The 18,464-nt window shown below is 39.1% G+C and overlaps 1 protein-coding gene across 6 annotated transcripts in view; it reads right to left on the reverse strand.

Moving 5' to 3' along the window:
• Positions 1-18,464, reverse strand: part of RAPGEF6 (Rap guanine nucleotide exchange factor 6) — a 132,897-nt gene that overhangs the window by 38,760 nt on the left and 75,673 nt on the right. For all 6 annotated transcript variants that reach the window (XM_014281081.3, XM_027807396.2, XM_027807397.2 and 3 more), the window contains exons 7-15: positions 13,985-14,116; positions 6,762-6,945; positions 5,800-5,936; positions 4,682-4,840; positions 3,976-4,128; positions 3,285-3,449; positions 1,828-1,935; positions 1,275-1,478; positions 473-581 (exon numbers count right to left, since the gene is read on the reverse strand). In XM_014281081.3, the coding sequence (XP_014136556.2) occupies positions 473-581; positions 1,275-1,478; positions 1,828-1,935; positions 3,285-3,449; positions 3,976-4,128; positions 4,682-4,840; positions 5,800-5,936; positions 6,762-6,945; positions 13,985-14,116 (1,351 nt within the window). The remainder of the gene's footprint in view (positions 1-472; positions 582-1,274; positions 1,479-1,827; positions 1,936-3,284; positions 3,450-3,975; positions 4,129-4,681; positions 4,841-5,799; positions 5,937-6,761; positions 6,946-13,984; positions 14,117-18,464) is intronic.

Below are 18,464 nucleotides of genomic sequence, written 5' to 3' on the forward strand. Positions count from 1 at the left end.
TCACACTGACAATTGAAAATCAATATTTATGTGTCATACCACTTTTTATATCCCCTTTTCATTTTTAGATATAAAAGCAATTTATCCTATGGTTCTTACAGGCATTATAAAAAAAGTTTTACAAAAGCCCAGTTTTACATTTTTGCTTTTTCTTGGCAAATATATTTTGGTCCAGATCCCCTGGCTCTGTTTCAGCCATATCGCATGAAGGGACAGTAAAGCCGCTTAAACAGTCATCTCAAGGAAAGAGCTGGCTGTGCTGGCTCCGTGCCACTCAACACGCAGCCCCTGGCACACAAGAACTTATCCAAGCAAACAGAGGCACGACGAGGGGATTTCTGCAGAACTTTTCACTCCTTAGTGCAAGTTGGGGGGGGGGGGGGGAAGGTGGAAACTTACTAAACTGCTAAAGCCAGAATGACTGCAGGTTTTCTTCACATACACAAAAATCTATCATATAAAGTCTACTTACCAAAAATGTTTGTTTTTACAGTAATGGAGAGATGAGTGTTGTTCCTTAAGATTTCCAGAGCTTTTACAAAGGTAATGTTCTCAAAATTTTGTCCATTTACTTCCATTATCTTTAGGGAGAAATAAAAATGGGACTATTAGGAGAACAACTGTTTGACAGACTTACAAATACAAAGGTGGCAATACAGGCACAGTAAGAACTTCCCAGAAGCTATCATACCATCTTTACAGCAGTTGTAGAATGAAGACATTCCTTATAAAATAACTTATTTTCATCACGTCAGTTTAGTTACGTCCTGTAAACAAGCCAGGACCTCCATTTCTACCTGACAAATGCTTTAAGCAATTTGATTTTCTGTCTTAACATGACATTCTCACAATTAGGAACTGCGCTTGAATCAAGAAAGGTGGATCATGAACCACTGAACTGGTACTACACCCAAGGCCGGACCTTCACCCGGTGCAAACTGGTACCGCTCCACCAGCCCCAGTGCACTGGGATGATTCACACTTGGTGCGAATCAATCCAACCAACCAACCTGATGGCTTCAACTTAACCACATCTCTGATCAAGAAGTTTCCTAAAATAATCACAGCTTGGTTTCTTTTCCCACTCTGTTTTTGAAGTATTTTGAAAACTATTTAATAGAAACCCATTTAACACATGTGACCTGAAGCTAAACCGTGGCACTGACAAGAGTATACTAAGCAGTAGCTTGCTTCAGTAAACAGCATAATCTTTTTGTCGAGAACACTACAGCTGGGTGAACCAGAATATTTTAAATTAACTTTATTCCTTTTACCTGATCACCACGCTTAAGTCCAGCTTCTGCTGCTTTACTGCCCGTTTCCACAGTCTCTACAAAAATACCGAAACCTTTGTCACTTCCTCCCAGGAGGCTGAAAAACAGCGGCGAATCTCTAGAAGGTTTTTGCAGGGTAATTTGTCTCCATTTTGCTTTGGCAGCACAGGCAATATTCAGCAATCTGAGATGTCCTTTCATTTTCTGTAACAGAGGACAAAACGGAGCGCAATGTTTCTTTTACGAGAAATGGAAAAACAGTTGTGAAAAACACCCCAAGTGCCAGAAAAAGGACTTGATGCCATGTGTCCAAATCTTACTAAATAAAACTTGTCCTCTTTTGCAGTAATGCAAAAAGCACATAAACGAGTGCCCTACGTACTATTTTATACGGGCTTTATATCTGAATATATATCTAAGAACAAATACATCCATGTTAAAAGCCATCTATTAACTTTTAAAAATTGTAGATTATTATGCGTTATCCACTGGATATGTGACACTAGAAAATGAAAACATGGAGTATTAGAAGACATTCTTTTTTTGCTCCTACCGTATCTTCCAAGTTCTTTTCAAATTCTTCGAGAAATCGAGTCATAGCAGGATCTCCTTCAAAATCATTAAAATGGTTGTTCACCCACAGTAAGACCACTCTCGTAACCTGTAAAAAAAAAAACAAAACACCACAAAACCCCAAGCTGTATATAAATGTACCTATGATTATTCTCCTATAAGCTTTAATCTATAAGCAAAGAAGAATAGCACATGGCAGAATAACATGACAGATTACTGCATCTGTTAACAAAAAGAAGCAGAAGACACACTTGAAATAATCTCTTTTCCTTTACTTGGGGAAACAAATGAAAAATAAAAACTCCAGCGTTTCTGTACCTAACTGGCACTTACTGGTGCACAAATCCACCTTCAGTTAACTCTTCCTTGTGCTGTTTATAAAACTTACCTTTTTAAAGCAGCCTAATGATCTCCTTATAGAAAGTTCTAGGAAGTATGCTGTGATAATAATGAGCTTTCTTTTAAGAACTTTCAGTGAAATATTCATGTTGCTTTTCTATGTGCTACAGAGTTACTACCATTCATTATAAAGTCAGTCTGACAACTCTTTTATCCATCCACGTTATAAAAATAAAATAAAATAAAAAAACCCCACGGTTTGTCTACAGCAGTTTCTCTTCTAAAAATAAGCAATTTCCTCTTATTTGCTGAGACTGTTTTGGTTTGGCTTCCTTTTCTTAAAAAACAGTAGTTGCCAAAATGAACTGCATGGAAAAAGCGAAGAGAAGCAGTATCCACACGAAAGACCCCAGACAATTTCCTACGCAAAAACCCCCAACATTTTGATAGTCTGTTGCGTTTCCTTCAGCTCAAAGCTAGAACACTTAAAACTGCTGGCTAAAAATTTTACTGCCATAATTTTCAACAAATTAGACATGGATACAAGTTACAGACTACGAACATTTTTCATGTGTACGTGCATATATTTACACAGAGTTAAACCTGGTTCTATTTATGGAAACATTTTTATCAACTGCACCCGTCTTGAGCAGAGTTTATTTTAAGTACAGAGTTTGTAATAAGCTGCTCAAACAGAATGTGCTCAATACACCTAAAAGCTCTACAGTAGAAAATTATGGCAAGCACAATGCTGTTGTGAAAAGAAAGACTGTATGTTCAAGAGATCATGAACACAATTTTCCTGAATTTCTAGCAAAAAACAATTTCAGAGACTGACATTTACATCTTTAAAATAAAGAGAAAGCAGTATTTATCGTTCTGTAGAAGAGAAACTGTGTCACAACAAAATTAGGATAGTACACTATACACAGACAACACACTGTAGGATCCTTTCTTGATACTAGAGAAAAATCACTTTGCATTAAAATAGTTCGTATAAAATAGCTGGACCATAACCCTAGTTTATCAGCAATACAAAAAGGAATCAATTTGGAGATATTTTCACCAGAAATACTAATATCTTAGACTCAAACTAACCTTATCTCTGAGACTGTCCACTGTAAACCATTCCAAGAGTTTATTTCCAACTTCCAGGGGGCTTGTTAGAAATGTTCTGTACGTTAAAAGGAAATCTTCAATGTAGGTTGGATCCACAATAGAATGTTCTTCTATTAAGTGCATGATGAGTCGCTCAGGTGTTGCCTTAAAAAATTAAATACAAAAAAATAACCGGTATCTCCCATCACTATCTCTCCCTAGAGAGTTTCTTAACATAAAACCATGTGAACAATATATTCCCTTTTTGCTTTGTCAGTTATGGCCAGCTTAGGAGAAAACACACTAATATGTTTAAAACAAATCTTCATGCTTCTCTTGGCCCAGAAGTTCTGTACAGGTAAGCCCTGACTAAAACAATTAGTAACTTCCCTTAATTTTATTTTTAATAAACAGTTTAAGTTCCTCTTCCAGATTACAAAGAAACAGGTCAATACAAAAAGATGCACAAAGGGTGCTCCCAAAACAAAAACCAATATATGTACTGAACAGGTCTATCTTTATTAAAAGGGAGATGGAAGTAAACTTGTAAAATAATATAAATGCCTTCCAATCAAATTTTTTGACTCAAGAAAGACAGAACTGAGTATGTACTCTAGATTCAAACCAAAATTGTATTTATTTACTAATAAAGGTTTCATAGATGAACGGCAAGCACAAAAAATAAATTCACCTTGATAACTATGTGTCCTTTTCTGGTTCCACTGCGATCCAGCTCCCTGTGCTCCTTTACCATAACAATTTCTCCTTCTTCCTCCACTTTATGAGTGTTTTTTTCCACGTGGTTCAGAATCCTCCAGTAGTCTTGCTGGGCTATACACACAAACTGCCCCCGAACAACATGGGATTGTTAATGAACACCCAGAACATGACTGCATCCCCATCTCTGCGCTGCTTTGGCGCAGTCACAACAGCACAGCATTTGATACCAACTCCACTCTGTTCTACCCAATTACACAAGAGAGGAGGTTAGAAACAGAAGACAAACAGAACTGGTCACCTTCCTGTATCTCCAAAAGGTTGATCAAATGGGCTAAACATACAGAGGACAAAGCCTTGAGAAGTGCAAATGGGTATTTTCTGTTTATGTGTTCTTACTGCATGTCAATCATACACACAGCATTGACTGGATGGACCAAGCTTACGCTTCAGCACAAAGCAGAAGTTCCCGTTTCTCACATTAACAGCAGTGTGAAATAAATCTCAGCTACTAAACAATGTACAACTAACTCCACATCAGCAGAGCCCCTGACCCATTAAATACCAACCTCCTTTTTCCTGCTCCTGGAATAAAGGTCATGCCTTAAGGTGAAAGTAGTCTGTTTTCTTTTATTAGGTGCTTAAAAATAGGAGGTAGTTGTATAGAATTGTAATCTTACCTGACAATCATCTACTTTGGTTCTGACCACTCCATTCATGTACTGTTTGTCCAGAGAGGGAGTAATCCCAAAACTATTTCCCATACAAAGACTCTCACTCTTCCCATCAGGATAGCTGATCTCCACTGTGCCATTTAAAATAACATACCAAGAATCGAGCTAGAGGATGTAATAAACAAATTTAAGATGTGAAGCTAATTCAACAACTTTTATAAACCACTCCAATGCTCTTATCTCTGAAAGGCTTATTCTTGCAATCTCGTTTGTTGTCGACAGTTTTACAACATTCAGCTCGCTAAAAAGGTGCGCTGTAAGGCAACCAATAAAGATGACTAGAACAACAACGCTTTTCAGCATTCTTCGTTCATTTCAGAACTAATTCACTAGGGAAAAATGTCGATTAATAGATTGCTTTTTTAATTTGTAGCTAATTGCTACAATAGATTTATGCCATTTAGTGAGAATGAACACTCTTCCCCTGGGTAGCTGTCTGGTCACTGTCAGGAACAAGAGTCTACCCAGTCCTCTTGGGGACAGGACCTGCTATGGCCATTCCAGATGGCTTGATTCAAGGACAGAGAGATTTCAAGATCGTGATTCAGAGCACCCATGTTGGGAGCCTGACCACAGGCCGAGCTGATCATCTGTCTCCTCCCACTGAATACACGCAGAAATTGCTCCTAATTTAGACATTTGTTGTAACACCTACATTGTTGGGCAAGGATACCTCTCCATGTCAGTATTTAAACAAATGACATTTTAAGAAGTGAGCTATTTTGCCAATGGAAAATATGCATTCTTCTATGTCAATGATCTTGGAAATAAACTCCTCAAGATGTCAGCACCTACCAGATAACACCACGTTGAATGCTCGTTTAGATCTATACTTGGTCAAGTTGAAGTCTTGAACAAGACAGTAACACAGAGCTAGAATCTCCCAAAAGGATGGGCTAAGGTTCGGGGATTTTGGATACGGGTTACGGTGAGAGAAGAATTCTGACTTTCAGATGTGGGAGAGGTGCGGAGATGGGAAAACAATTTTCCAGCCCTTCACACCCAGATGCCCTTGCTAACCCACTGCCTATAGCACTCAAATTGTGCTGTAAGCAGTAACTTACTTCTTGGCCGTCTTCAAGTATGATGGCTCCTGCTTGCTCTACTACTTCAAATATCATCACTGAGCAAAGCTCTCTTCTCACAGACATAGTCATATTTGCAAAGGCAGGGAGTTGATGCATAAATTCCAGTAATTGCTCTGTTAGACAAAGGAAACAGTGGTATGAAGACTGCAAGGCCCAGGGGTTCCTTAGATACTTTACCCTCCACAGGTATATTAAATTTCAGTTAAATTCATGGGGAAAATTGCTCAGTGGTGTTACAATCGCCATTAGTGCCTGTGGCTAAATGAGCCCAGTATGAGTTTTGTCATCAACAACCAGAACTTAGCTCTACAGTCTTCATCACGTTCTGATTGACTCTTAGGGCAGCAGTCTAGCTAGGCTGTAAAAGCACTTCAGCTCCAAACATTTAGAAAAATTAAAAATGTCCTAACAGTACAGTAATTATAAGCTTGATAGAAGCATAAAATGTTTAGAGAAATAATTTCAAGTATAGCATAATGCAAATTCTACTATTAAAACTAATGCCAATTTCTAGTTAAACACCGAAGTTAGTTATTTTCATCTTAAATGTTTTGCAGGTTACAATTAAGTATATCTATACTGCTGTAATGGTACGTTCTCTGACATTTAATAACTAATTAAACCATTTCAGGAAGCCAAAATTACCTTGCTACCTATCCCTCCCTTAAATCAACACGTAACAATGACTAATACTTAACGTCTTAAGTATCTCAAAGACTGTTCTTTAAAAATACTTAAGTTTCGCAGAACAGTCTCTCAGATAGTAAAGAGGAGAAATCATTCAATTAACAGTAGCGCTAGACCAAAGCGATCTCTGGAAGGCATCATTGCTCAAGGGGTTATACATCTATCTAACTCATTAAACAGTTCTCAGATGTGCTTCTCTTACAGATGTTACACAATATATGTTTACATTAAGATTTTTTTTTCCTCCTCACCAATATCATCATCAGTTTTATCTGCAGGCTCTTTCTCAAGGCACTCCCGTACAACATCTCGCCCTAGAAGAGGATCTGAAGTTCTGTCAATATCTTCATCCTCCTCTTCTTCTTCATCTTCAGAGTCTACAGGTGCTTCTGGAAGACCTGTTAAATCAACATCTCCCATCTCGCTTTCCGTAGCCTACAAAGAAAACGTCCATCAGACAAAGAGTTCAGCGTCCTCAGTTTAATGATTTATGGTCTTAGGTAGCTAATACAACAAAAGAAATTCTGTGACCAACAATTCAAACTAAAAATTGTAAAAACTGTAATTTCTGAACACTACAAGAAACATGTTAGGCTGAAATCTACAGTTACAGGACAGCACAACTACATACCATTGGCATAAAGCAACATCACGCTACCGGCACTACGATCACAAGTTCCAAAAGCAAAATTAACATAATGAGACATTTGTTCTCTGTCTTTACTTACATCCCTCTCCACCTCCAATGACAGGCAATATAAACCCCTCAACATTAACCATGTGATACAGGAAAAAACAAAGCAGATTGAGCGGCTAAAATAAAAGGGATTTGACCTTATTTTCAATTTTGGTATTATAACATGTATTTGAATCCTGGCATAGAGCAACTACATCAGGTGGAATGTATCAGCTGGGGGGGCTGGGGGGGATAAGGATGACTATCCTTCTAATCTGGCTGATTCTCAATTTACAGCATTTACTCCTTCTTGTGAATTCATGTAAACAAAATTGTTTTCCACGATTTGAGAGTCTGTATTATTAATGAAGTAACAATATAAGTCAGTAATACCACTGGTTACCCAATGCCTGTAGACACATTTCTACTGCCATCAATAGATGGCAATATAGACACCACACTGAGCAGATCCATGAAGCAGCGGTGAAAGAGAATGCAATGCTGGCAACAAAAGCCAGAATCGCATAGGAATTATGTGAAATAATGCCTTATGTAAAGTTTAAATGATGTTATTGCATGAAAATAACTTTCCAAACAGATGAAAGGCAAAAAAAAAAAAATAGTTTCAAATTTTCATTTTCCGCAGAGTAGTTGCTCACTTTTTTTAACTTTAAGCCAGCTTGTAAATCATTTTTCTGTTTAAATTCAAAAATTTGAACAAGATATGTCATTGAGAAGTAGAAGGCAATTATACAGACTTGCAGAAAACTGAGTTTGTTTTGTTGTTTTTTTTAAGCGAACCCATTTACAATATTCACTTTCACTTTAAAATAAATCCTTGAGATTTTACAAAAACGCTGAACAAACACCTCAAATACTCTGCATGCTCACAATACCTCCTGTCCAACCCAACTCTGAACACTTCCAGTGACGGACAGCACTTCTGTGGGCAGCCTGTTCCAGTGCCTTGCTACCCAAAAAGGAAGAATTTTGTAAAAAAATTCTTCATTTTATCTAAGCTAAATGTACCCTTTTTCAATTTGAAATGGTTGCCCCTTGTCCAGTCACTACAGGCCCTGGTAAAAAGTCCTTCTTATAAGGCCCCTTTAAGTACTGGCAGGCTGCAATAAGGTCTTCCCGGAGCCTTATTCCCTTTTCTCCAGTCGCTGGGGGCTCACCTTACTCCCATCACTTCTTAAGTGAGACCAGAGTCCCTCGGCAGCTGCATCAGCCACCCCCTTGGGACCCCGGGACGCATTCATTGGGTCCCACACACTTATCTACATTTGGGTTCCTCAGGAGGTCTCAAACCTCATCTTCTCCTACCACGGGAAGGACTTTGTTCCACTAGTCCCTGTCCTGGGGTTGGGAAGAGCAACTACCAGTGAAAACCAAGACAGCAACAAAAATCATTGCATGTCTCAGCTTTCTCCATGTCACTAGTCTTTATTTACAGCGGGGAGGGGAATACATTTTCTTTAATCTTCTTTCTCTGATGAATGTGCCCATAGAAGCCCTAAACCCAGCTCCAGCTGAGCCCTGCCTCTCCTGATCCAGGCAGTGCCCCATATTCCTCCCAGGAGACACATCCCTGGCTCCACTGTATGCATTTCCCTCGCGCGTTTTAGTTTGATGAGGAGGTCCTTGCTCAGCCATACTGGTCTCCTGCCTTCCTTGCCTCATAAAAAACTAACGCTCATTTTAAGTGATTTAATCACAGCAGACTGCACCGCCTCCCTCCATCTTCCTACACGCTCCACGCTGATGGGCTAACACAAGCCCCAGCACCCCCCCAGATGAGCAGGATTCCCTTCTTTCACTGGGCAGAAAAATACTGGGGTTTAGATATAACCTTGGACCTGTCAGCTTGTCCTCGTTTCAATAATTAGCCGGCAAACCTAATACATAAGGTTTAAATGATTTCACATAAATATTTCTTTCAGAGGAGAGTAACAATATATATAGGGTTAAACCTGTTTTACATTACATCACTTTACTGGCTTATGTAGCTCACATTAACAGTTTTGGAATTAAGCCCAAGTGCAAATTGTGCTTGGAGAGTCTCAGCAACACATGATCCGTACAGCATTTTCTTCAAGGACTTTTCAAGCATTTCTTCATCTAAATAGCCACAATTTAGATCAACTTCTCCAGGCACAGTAAGACAGACTACAGTACTAATTCCCACTTTGATAGCTTCAAGCTGAGCTAACAGAACTGAGGCTACAGGTTCTACAGAAAACAGATTCTTTAAAGTTTTCACTGTATATCCTATAGAGAGACATAACTAAATGTTCTTTTTTCTTGATAAGTCAGTTATAATTTGATCAAGCTATGAAGTAAGAGATGGTCCTCAAACTGTTTCAAAGATTACGTGCAGAAGGCTGCCAAAACGCTGGCAGGTCAGGCAGTGCTGGAAGGAACAGGAAGGATTTTGCTCATAAAGCTGTCTGCAGAAGTAGCTGCTCTTCCCAAGCACGATGCCCCAGCTGTTTCCATTATCAAATATCAAAATCATTCTTAACAGAAACATTTATGAACTACTAATTTACAAAATGAAACCAGAAGCTGCAATCCTCAAATCCTACACAAATATGGATTTCCAGCATTGGGTCTATAGAGCAAGAATATCTGTTGAGAAGGTAGCAGGAGCAGACTCAAATGGCATGTCACACAGATCATCTGGGAAGTTAGCACCTGATTACTGCCAAAATGTTTGTTTGCTATTTTAAAATCGTACTATTATTACTCTACATATAGCACTGCAAATTTTGCCAAGTAACATGTTTTAGCTATGTGTGCCAAATGTTGATCATGGAGATCTCCTGTGCACTGACCTAGGCTTTGGAAGCCGAAGACGTAAGAACTAGCCCTTGCAAGGTTTTGGTGATAATAATACAGATTCCACTAGAATGTGTGCCAGAAACATATGCCGACAGAAATAAAAGACAACTATTAAATATGCCTCACGGAAAAGGTTTCCTGCGCCATAACTCCATATGATAACGGGGGTGCTGGTGGACAAGGAGCTCAGCATGACCGGGCATCGTGCGCCCGCAGCCCAGCGAGGCACCCACCCCGGGCTGCATCCCCAGCAGCGTGGCCAGCAGGCGAGGGGGGGATTCGCCCCCTCTGCTCCGCTCTGCTGAGACGCCCCTGCAGCGCTGCGTCCAGCTCGGGGGCTCCAGCATAGGCAGGACACGGACCTGCTGAAGCAAGGCTTTTTCCCCCTCACACATGTCAGTTCTGTCAGGGGAAAAATGTGCAAGCCTTCTTTCAGAAATGATAGGGAAAAAAAAAAAAAGCAAAAAAACCCAGAAAGGCCCATTCCCTGATGTGTATTTTATAGATAATCTATTTTAATATCAAAACCTTAACCACAACTGGAATTATTGCTGGGCAATAACGTTGCTGTCCACAAATAGTTTATAATGACAAAGTGATAAATGAAAGATGGGGGGCCGTGAAAAATAGAGAAAAACTTCAAGCACATCACTGGCAGAACTAAACAGATAAAAAATAGGCGCAAATTGTTTGGCCACTAAGAGAACAGCATTGCAAGCTGTTGATACAGGCAACTCATTTATTATAGAAGTGAGATCCTACCCACCTACATCTAGAGATATGATCTGGATTACTTATGTTATCCTGGCTGGCCGCCTTAAAGCCTGTCCTGTGTAAGATGTTTTCACTCTGTAATACCTGCCGAATTATCCGTCCCTGAGGACACCTACCACAGGTCAAAGCAGCTCTATAATCCCTCATTTCAACCTCTGCATACATAACCATGCAGCTTCCCCTACTTGTGTCTAAACATCGTAGATCTGAACAACAACTTGTTTTAAAAATTGTAGAGAATAACTTTTTTTTCCTATGTTTAAAAAAAAAAAAAAAAAAAAAACCACAAAAGAAAGGGTCTACAGCCTGACAGAAAAATAACTGCTCTGCAGTATTCCAAGCAAGCTGGACTTTGCAATACATACATTTAGAAATTTTACCACAAAAATACTAAAAGCTCCAACAGGGAGCAGTAACAGTATGTGAGAAGGGAGAAAAATATCTTCATAAATGTATTTTCGCAAGTTTCTGCGACTAACTGAGGATTTAATACAATGTGTTCGACAGCAGTGCTTACAGGCAGGACTCCTTTGCTGCTGATCTCACTTGAAGCTTTATGTTCATCGTTTCCTGTTTAACATCCTAGACTGAGGCAGCTGGAACAAGTGAAACCTCATTTCAACACTATCGATTAATATAGTGTACACGGATGAACACAAACCCTTTCCAAATCCTAATAAATATTTGTTTTGTTCTTTGGTCCTACCATTCTAACCATATTTTCCTATTCTGGAATTATGTTTGCACTACTTGCTGTAAAAATTAATGTTAAGATACCATTAATTCAAAAGGTTATTTCAAGGCTACATTAATCAAAGTTATTCAAAAATGCTTTCCTCTGCTGACATTAATGATACTCCTAGAGAGTTTGGCATGCTATAGATACAAAGCTGACTGCAAATCCAAAAGCAAAGCATCATTTTTCAAATACTTCATGAAAAGCTGTATATTAATGTACCAAAAATGCTTTCAGCTACTGAGCCAATACCTTATACTCAAAATGTAGGTTTATTGTGTATCAGAGTCTCTCTGCCTTCAAAATATCATGATGAATACTGGGGGTAACACTTCTCTTTTTCTTTCAGATCACAAAATCTGTCTATATTGGTGTCTCACTGCAATATAATGCTATGTTAAACACTGTGCCACGACGTTATTACTATCCATGCACTTCTAACTGCATGACAAACTGGAAGACTTCTCCAAAACCATGATAGCTATCACAGTAAAGCCCATAAAATATCCAGCATCTTTTAGCAGGTTACTGTTTGCACATTATGCCTGCAAGAACAAGATACAAAAAATCCACTAAAAAATAAGAAAGGGGGATGGAATGTAAACCCACAACAGACAGTGGGTTGTTGGGGTTTGTTCCCCTCTCATGCCATGCCTGTTACACATCTTACCTTAACCCACAGTTTATCAAACGCTTGATTGCCCAACGTTATCTGTCAGGATTAATGACCCTGTAGCTATGATTGTACATTGCTGTAGTGTTATCTTTGAAGATCTCACATGAGTCTAACAGTGGTGACCTGCCTCAGACATCACCCCAGCTGGCCAAATGTTCTTAGCAAAATTTACAGATGTGCATGTTCCCTTCAGGATGCAAAAAACACATGGGCTAATGTCACTGAAAGGGAGATTCCTACCCGAGAGATTCTCACACTCTTAAAAATCAATAGCAAACCTGCAGTCATTTTCACATTAATAAATTAAAAATTCTGTAGGGTACAAAAAAAAAAAAAAACAAAAAAAAAACCACACAAAAACAAAAACCCACACCACACAGTTCACCACTGTTTATTTGCCACAGTGCATATAAACATGCTGCTCCATTATTTATATAATTTTTATTTAGCAATTACACTCTTTGGCATTTTCTGAAGAGTAGACATAAGCAAATGCAGTTAAACACACATAACAGACTATTCACTCATTACTAGAACATTTTTCGTTATCAATAATATATTTTAAGTGCTTTTCACTTAGAGCAACCTTTCCAGACTACTCAGGTAGACAAGCAGGCTGACGATGGTCAGGAAAACTGTCTGTCAGCATCCTCATACCTTGGAATGCTAAGATACAATACACAGACAAGTTCTGGTGACTCTGACTAAACCAATTCTGTTGACTCAGAAAATAAATTAAAAAAAAAAAAAAAGAAAAATCAGATACAAAACGTCTTCCAGCACTGCCTGTCAGAAATCAGAGAATTCACAGAACATTTCTTTCGAAAAGACTCTCTCAGGCATGCAAGCTACTCCTGACCTAGCTGGCAGCAAGCAGATCTAAAGTAGTAAGGTAACATATTAAATAGGACAAAAATGCAGAGACACACTTAAAAGTTCTAAAAGGATTTTTGCTTTTAATGCTTTAAAGTTACCTAGCAATACTTTGCTGTGAATAGATATGTACCACTAACTTGTTTCCAGTATAGAAATTGTACCCAGTCAGTAGCAGAGGAAAGGGAACATGTCTAAAATCAAGTTACAATACGTAGTGCTCAACAGTTGCTAGTGGTCAGATTTCAACTCGAAAGTGGAAAAGCTGTGAAATTACCAATGAACACAAACCCAAGATGAGCATCCTCATCAACCAGAACAACAACAACAAAAAAAAGGCACAAAAAAACCCCAACAAAACCCCCATGGACTAGCACTGCAATGTGACATGAGACAGGTAACTTATGAAGTATATTATCTGTAAACACATGAAAGCTATCTCTGGATTTCAGACAACTTCTATTCTCAGCAAGCAACACTAGAATTTCCACAGTCAATTAGTGCAGAGAGTGTGTTTATTACCATGCTTTTGTTTGCAGAACAGAACATCTGTTATTAACAATAAATACAAATAATCAAGGAAGGTATTTGAAACACAAGAATGATTTCATGAAATCTGTTCCACTTTAGAAAGAAGGAAAATGATCCCATAAATCATCAAATGTGGTTTTTAAAAGCCACAGCACACTTGTTGGTACATAAAGATGTAAAAAGCAACAAGAGCAGCTTTACAAGAAGTTTGTTCCACTTCTGTGTGGCTGTGGAGGCAGCAAGTCACACGAGCAACACAGGGATATGCAGAAGCATCAAAAGGGCAAGTCCTGGATAAGGGGCAACTGTTTGTGGCATGTTTAACATCAAGGAAGGAAAAAATAAGAAACAAATGCAATTTTACCTGATAAATATCAGACAGGCTGCTACTCCCAGAATCACTTGCGATGCTACATCCCGACTGGCTTGAAGGGACATGAGTCACCTGAGGATGAGGATTGTCGGTAAGATGCATCTTGGTAAGGTCAGCTGGAAGCTGTGAACAAAATGGATTTAGGGAAGGTAAGAAAAAGAAAAGAAAACAGGCTGTGTAAGTCTGACCTGAAGACATATTCATAAAGTTATTCATACTCAAGAAGTTATTCATAAAACTTGTTACACGTTTGAATATCCATCTGTAAGTTGACACACATTTCGAGAAAAAGCTAATTTAGACTAAGCTTGCCCAATCACACTTCAGATTCTGTATGACTGATAAAAAATGATACACCTCTCTGTAAAGCAAAGGTCCAGCCTCTTTACAGCTAATGGATACACACCAACAAGATTAAGAGCAAATAAGATGACAAATAGATGATGCCAGCCAAATAGCCTACAGTCTTAAACATTATCTTCTGTTGCAATCCAATATGATGCAGGATTCCTGCTCCTAAATTCAATTAATGCCTTAGTTCAAGAATAACCTTTAGAAAACATCAATATAGAACAAAAAGTAACATAAGGTTTGGTCCATAAAGTACTTTGAATCTTAAGAAAATGAGTACATTGGAAGAATACTATGCATTTTTGGTACGTGTATGTACAATAGCACTTTTATTTTATAAATTGATCTGTAAATGAACACATGTATATAGCCTACAAACATGTTCTTTTTACTAAAAAATTAAAAATTAGTAGTAGGCTTTTGAAGAATCAGAACCACATGGAATACTATCAAATACCCAGTCCTTTAATTTAGCTGCTCGTTTATTTTCTGCCACATATATTCCTAGTATTTTTTAAATTTACAGTCAACTATACGAAAAGAACGTTGTATTAGAGAATCATAGATTCTATGGTAAAAATTTATATACTTCTACCATTTACAAATTATGACAGTTGTATACTATTTCTTTTTAAAAAAATTCTGACGCAGAAAGAAAAGTCCAAAACTGCTGACAGCGTTATTGTGATCAAAATGGAAAAGTCTCTTCTGTAAAACAAAGTTCCACAGAGTCATATCAGCCACTAGATATTCAGTCCTATGAATTAAAAGATAGTATTGTACAAATGCTGTTGACCCAGTATCAACTTCATAAATACTGACTAAACTTTGGAATCATGTCTTCATGTCCATTTTTTTAAGAGCACACAAGAGAAGCACTTTACCAAGCACCAGGCCACAATTTTCTGAAAGCCTAAGTGGCACCGTAGGTCCCTCCAAACATTTCCCACTCCCCCACAAAAGAAAAAAAAAAATTGAGGGCACCTCTGACAAACATAAGAATTTTGATTATCAAAATTATTATGAGGAACATGGGGGATGTTGTGCCATCTGTAATTCCCAATGATATTCCTGGCAATTGCTACTCAAACCTGACTACCCTAAGGGCTCTAGAAACCAGCACAGATCATTACTTGCAAAGTAACTATTTTTCGCTATTGTAATAATTATATTATTCTAGCTTTGTATGCATTTCACTGACAAAAAAATTGTAAAACAGACAACCTGTAAGTTAGTATCTGTGTTCACATGTACTCAAAGAAGGAGAAAGTTTGAGAAGTAGAAGATTGCTAAGCTCTCACACAAACTCCCATAAAAAAAAAATCCACACAGCTAGTATAAAATAGTGAACCTGACCCAAACACAAAGGAAATACAACACTTTGAAGCCTATGTTTAGCCACCAAAAAAAGTTGTATGGGCTAAAAAAAAAAAATATAATCTATTTTCAGGATTTGAGAACAGCAAAAAGGTCAAACCACTCAGCTGACAAAATTCAATCCAGCAGCCAAAAGGTACACTCGCCCTCTGTCAGCCCAGGCGGTAAGAGCTGACGTAGACAGAGACGTGACCTCTTCAACAACAACAACGTCTAAAAGCGAAGTAGGAAAGCTAAGGTTTAACTTAAGGTTAACTTAAACTTAAGGTTTAAGTAACTATGTGATTACTTTTCCAATCCAAATGAGTATGTCTGCAGTACACTTTCTAATGCCACATGCAGAAAAGCACGATCCGTGTACCACTGGTAATGGACACAAGGCAGAAAGCATTGCACTGTCTTCTCTAACACCTGCGGAGATCTGGACATTAGCTAAGCCACCGATATTTCAACGATGACAACCACGGTGCTGATGAAGGTTGTTCCTCTGGCTTTCCCCATCTCCTGCCTTCGTTAGAGCATGCAGCAGCAGCCAGGGCAGCGGGAGCAGGCTGTGCCGCAGGGTGACACTGCTCCTCTGCTCCCTGGCGTTTCACACGTCAGCCAGCTCCTCTGCAAGCACACCGCAATGCTATCGTCCACGCGAAAAGAAAGGCACGTACGAGCAAGGTCAGCGCATCATTTGTCAGGGAGGACGACATCCAGCAGCAACCCCGTACTTGCTAGCAAATTACTAGGCAGGGCTGCTGGCAGTCACTGATACACTGAAGGTCAGTGTAACTGAAAAATCCACGAGTTTTAGTAAATTATGAAACAAATCAACCCATAAAGATTTATTACCCCTAGCTTAACAAGACCACAGTTTTGCTGCAGACTCCTCAGCCTGTCCCCATCTTTATAACCTCCTTATTGCAACAACCAGCTCCAAGTTCAGCTTCAATCTGATTTCTTTCCATCCGTGAGCAAGTCCCATGCTAACTGTGATAATACAGACACAAGGAAATCTAATTTAAGCTCCCTGCTATCCAGACTCATAATGATTTGCAAACTTTCAAAACAACTCCAAGAAAAGAATGAGCAAGACCACAAGCAGAATCAATTCTGCGGGATTTCCAAGGAGAACAAGGGCAGGAGACTGCTCCCTCTACCAAAACGGGTGCTATTGAAGCCCATTCACCAAACCACAAACACACAGAAACACACTGCCATACACAATTTGTCTTCTGTAATTTAGTTTAGATTTTAAGATTCTTGTGACAAACGCTGTTTTGTATACCTAGGTTGAGAAGTACTGCTGTAACGAGACGTGGCTCTCATAATAAAAAAGTTGTGTATGTACTGTGTATGCCATTTGCACAAATAGACATTGAACACCAACTCGAAATACTCCTTTGGGAAGGCTGGTGGTGTTTCTAATAAGCTCATTAATCACTTACAACTGATCTTCATTCCCCCTGCCAGCACTCCCCTTCATTTCCATCACCTATAAAGCACATGGGCATGTACGATGCTCCGGCTGGACTGCGCAATATATTCTTGTAAAAGACATTTAATGCAGGTTAGATGCAAGGAAACACTGCAGCATTTCTTTAAATTTGAGAGAGAGATAAGGTTTATTTGAGACAAGTGACCTTTAAAGTGCTGCTTGCCACTTGACTCAATCTCCCAAAATAAATCACAGCTTCTGTCTTTTGTATGTCATTTTTATTACCCAAACTGATTGTTCTTTCTTTCAGAGCTCACTAAACAGCAATACATGGGTAGGATGTTCCTGTAACAACCAGACAGCGGACACAGGAAGGACTCACTGGATGTGCTAGCGAAGTTGCTGAAAGCGATGTAAGATTGTCTTAACTTAGTGAGTAACGTTCACTTGTTATTCGACTACAATTTCTTTTGTTGAAAAACTTAGAAACTGTTGTTTCCCAGCACGTCATTTTTCAAGATATGATTGTGATTGTAACAAGTTCAAAATAGCAACGTTCACGTTTGTCTGCCTTAGAGGTTTCAGAGACAGACAGACATACCTGCGTTACCTTCTCGCTAGCTGCGTGCTCCAGCAACCACAGACAGGGAAACCCCAAACATCCACGAAATTCTGATAAACACTCAAGACAGAAATAGACTACTTACTCGCCACTTTAAACCGTAACAATTTCATTTTTTCACATGAAGGGATAAACTGGAATTTGAGTATGAGCGGGTCCAACATGTGGCACAGCCAGTCCCTACATCGGTGCCAGCACATCCCTGTGACTGCCCTTTCCCAACAAAGGGGTATTTAGCACCAAACCCCCGCTGAAATGCCATACCACAGTTCAGAGCTGTACGTGAAAGGAAGTTAAGAAAACAGAAGTTATGGTCTGCACGGCCGCCTCCAGCTCTGCCCTCCCACCGAGTCAGGAAAATACAGTTTGTGATTACACCAAAAAAAATCCAAATCAACATGGAAGTTTTTAAAGAGAGACTGCAAATTGCAGTAGGAAAGGAGGGAAGAAGAAAACCATTAAATCCTTAGGAAGTTCGTCCTAATGGTAGCATTAGTCTTCCTTGCCACACAAACCAGAAGCAACAGCAGCCTGGACTGCTTTTTGTTAAACATGTGAGATTTCTGAAGGTGGAACACAGGGTCCACCCTGTCCTGCTCATCAGAACGCAGCCGAGGCTGGTTCACAAAGAAGCAACACTGGGGAGAGGAGAGGCAAGGGCAGGGGATGCAAGAGTGTAAAAGTTCTGAGTAACA

The sequence above is a fragment of the Falco cherrug genome, chromosome 8, assembly GCF_023634085.1.
Source record: "Falco cherrug isolate bFalChe1 chromosome 8, bFalChe1.pri, whole genome shotgun sequence".
Classification (NCBI taxonomy): Eukaryota; Metazoa; Chordata; class Aves; order Falconiformes; family Falconidae; genus Falco; species Falco cherrug.